The 3,548-nt window shown below is 37.0% G+C and overlaps 1 protein-coding gene across 4 annotated transcripts in view; it reads right to left on the reverse strand.

Moving 5' to 3' along the window:
- ift52 (intraflagellar transport 52 homolog (Chlamydomonas)) overlaps nt 1-3,548 on the reverse strand; it is a 12,472-nt gene that overhangs the window by 5,357 nt on the left and 3,567 nt on the right. For all 4 annotated transcript variants that reach the window (XM_016541485.1, XM_016541483.1, XM_016541484.1 and 1 more), the window contains 3 exons: nt 2,578-2,646; nt 1,435-1,589; nt 1,131-1,218 (listed from right to left, as the gene is read on the reverse strand). In XM_016541485.1, coding sequence (XP_016396971.1) covers nt 1,131-1,218; nt 1,435-1,589; nt 2,578-2,646 — 312 coding nt within the window. The remainder of the gene's footprint in view (nt 1-1,130; nt 1,219-1,434; nt 1,590-2,577; nt 2,647-3,548) is intronic.

Here is a 3,548-nt window from a genome sequence, read left to right on the forward strand (position 1 = left end):
AGCAGCGCCGCATCTAGTGGCTTCAACTGGATAGGCTAACAAAAACATTATAATGCAACGACACTTACATCGTCATCGCATCTTGTGCGCCACTGATAAGGCTGCCTCCTTATGCCCCTATAATTCGAATGCAGCGTTTTTGCATTCGAATGTGGATTTTTATTTTAAATTCGACGAATATTCGAAATTCGATTTTTTTTTTTGACAGCCCTACCTCTTATATGTCAAAAAACCTCTTATATGGGAATTTTGGTTTCTCAGTTCATGGCCCCTTTAATGTAACCAACTATGGTTATGACTATTCCTAAATAAAAAATTAGATGACTAACTTGTAACACTTACTAAGCCTTCTATACCATCGGCCACTGAAGTGGGTTTTTGGTTTAATGTCTGAAATAAGGTAGGTTTTTACCACAAGCTCAAGATATTTTCATGTTTTATTCTACAGCCTCTAATATAAAAGTAATGCCCCTTTATGATGTTTTTAAAGATTTTACTTGTCCTTTTGCTAATAAGTGTCTAAATAAGTGTCTTAAATTACATTAAGCATCATCACCCTGAACAGGTAAACTCGTCTACTCACTAGTCGCTTTCACAGCCTTGTGTTTATTATCGCACTCTTGCAAACTATTCTAACTCAAACTTGTTTTTTTGTTTTGTTTAAATAAAGACTGAAAGAGGTGTTGGAAGCTTAATGGTAGTGAAGTCATGTGACCATGGTGTAGTTCATTTATAGTGTACATTTAGCTTTTTACTTCTGCTGATTTACTTCTGTCTTTAGGCTTCAAAATTCATAAAAGTTGTGCTTGTTTATGAAGATTATTAGTTCTGCAATAAACCAAAAGAATTCTATTGGGTTTTTGTCGAGGGAATCAGGGTGATGCCGACTTGTGGCTTGGTCTACAAAAGTAAACCATCAATGCAGCGCTCTATTTCGTTGGATTATAAAAAGTAAGCTATGATATAATTGGTTATAATTGCATTTCTCTACCCATGCAGCCTTGGTTGCATCAGCAGAATAGAAAAGTTGCATCAGAGATGGACAACGTTTGGTTTGGTTACATTTTTTCTTTTTCGTCCTACGGTAACAAATAAACTCTAAGCTAATGTGCGTTTGGAAACAGACTCACGGCAGGCTGCAGCGGAGGCAGAGGTGTTTCAAACTGTGGTGTGATCAGCTGGAGAGCTTCATGTTTGACATTCAGCTGCTTGTAAGCACTAAAAAAAACCAGACATGACAATAGTTATTGCTTCAGCGCTTGCCTGATTGGCCAAACACATGACTCGTGTCTTTGTGACAGTGATAGTTCTTATTTACCAACTCTTGTGATTTTAAAGCACACAAGAATAGTTTTAACATTCACACTGAATGTACGACTGTGTGTGATTTTCTGAAAGCCTCTTTAAGAAATGTTAACTGAAGGCAGTTCTTACTCCAGGACAGAGGGAAGAGTGTTTGTGTGCAGCTTTAGCAAAGACATGTCAAACAGAGCTGTGAAATCTCGCGGGTTCTCGTCTCCCTCCTGCAGACACACTCTCAGACGGTCGGACAGACTCCCTGTGTCTGGCAGCATGGTGTAGTCTGTGATCTGGGGAAAAATGAAGCCAGTTTACACGGTGAAAAACAGTGTCACTTCACAGCCCCGAAGCATGAGCTGTGCTCTTAGTCAGGCCCTTCAAATGTTTGCGATCAAGAAGATTTTATTCAGCAAGGATGCATTAAATTGATCAAAAGTAACAGTAAAGACATTTCAAACAAATGCTGTTCTTTCCAACTTCGTATTCATCAAAGAATCCTGAAAAACGTATGAGAGTTTTCAGAAATGATGATAATAATCAGAAATTATTCTTGAGCAGCAAATCTGCATTTCTGGAGAATCATGTCTGGAGACTGGAGTAATGATGCTCAAAATTCAGCTTTGATCACAGGATTAAATGACATTTTCATATTTATTACAGTAGATAAAATGTATTTGAAATTGTAATAATACTTCACAACATTACCATTTTTACTGTAAATGAAAACAGCCTTGGTGACTTTTAAAAGATTTCTTTTAAAACATTTGAGCTGAGCCCAAAGGAGCCCAAACTTTTGAATGGTATTGTAAAATACGAGTTTCCTAATCGGAAATTATACATGAACAGCCTCTCGAGTCGTATTAACTACTGGGAAACTCTGAGATAATTTGATTCCAGAGTTTCTGAGTTGGGCGAGCCATAAACTTTAAACATGCACAATTGGCTGCTGATGTCATTTATTCGTTTTTTTTTCAACTACATCACCTTGTCTTGTCGATAAAGTAGTGCATATTTATATATACAGTATGAACATTTGAAGTATGTTTTATATACAGTGAAATAAGCATGCATTTGACTGAAAATCCAGAATCGTTAGCAAGCTGTCTAGCACGGTGAATGTTTATAGGGTTGTCAACCAATGGGATGCAACATTTTTAACTTTCCGACAACAGAGCACTTGAATACGACAAGCTCGTAATCATGAATTTATAAGTGCGAAATACGAAATTTCCGACAGCACGTGAAGGCAGCATAGGTTAAGCAAGAGTAAGCGCTCACCTCTGGGTCCTCTGCATCTATCTGGTTGAGAGGAATGCTGTCTGTTGTAAGCCACTGGAAAACAACATCCTGGAAAATAGACATTATATTGTATTAAATTGTGAAAGAATAAATAAGGTTTTCAATTTGGGAAGGAAATGTGAGTGCTGCTTGCCAAAGCAAAACTCATTACCACAATCCTAAAGCTGTGGTCACAACAGGTAACATTTATACGGAAACTGCAGTGGTTTTAATATGACGACACTCTCTCTAGAGTCTTTTTAAAAAACATAATACTACATATACATTTTTATTAATTTTTTAATAAAAAAAATACATAATCTACTTCACTTTAGATCTAAAGTTTGTAAGCTAAACGCTCCAATACAGTACACAACTTTAAAAATCTGAACAACCACTAGCCATTACACACTCGGCTTAAAATGTTTAAAAAAGTGAAAAGATACTCCTTTAGAATCAAAGTCTGAAGCTATAGCTCTGAAGTCAGAGTCTGTGCCCTTCATACACTATATCTGCTATAACTTCAACTGCCTATAATCTGCAGACTAGTGCAGACTCTACCTGACTGAAAAAATCAGGAGAAAGAAACTCATGCAGGTTTAGAACTACTCGAGGGTGAATAAACAATGACAAAAATTTTTATTTCATCCTTTAAGCCACATTATTTGAGCAGTCACCCATGCTCACTGCACAAATCCAGCAGGACAAGCTATGGGCGAAGGTTTAGGAGTAGTGGTTTGAGCGCTAGCTAGGGATGTTCATTTCGGTTATTTTTCCTAACCGACAACCGACGCTCGTTAACTGATTGTTAACCGTTAACCGACAAGATTATTTTAAATTAGAATTGAATTAAATTAGAAAGGATAAATGTCTGTGACCCGTTAAAAATACTAACATTTGTTTCCCGGGGATTAATTTTACATGCGCAAAAAGCAGCAAACAACAGAACATGAGGATTCACATGGCCATCA

The sequence above is a fragment of the Sinocyclocheilus rhinocerous genome, unplaced genomic scaffold (assembly GCF_001515625.1).
Source record: "Sinocyclocheilus rhinocerous isolate Xijiao unplaced genomic scaffold, SAMN03320098_v1.1 scaffold1449, whole genome shotgun sequence".
NCBI lineage: Eukaryota > Metazoa > Chordata > Actinopteri > Cypriniformes > Cyprinidae > Sinocyclocheilus > Sinocyclocheilus rhinocerous.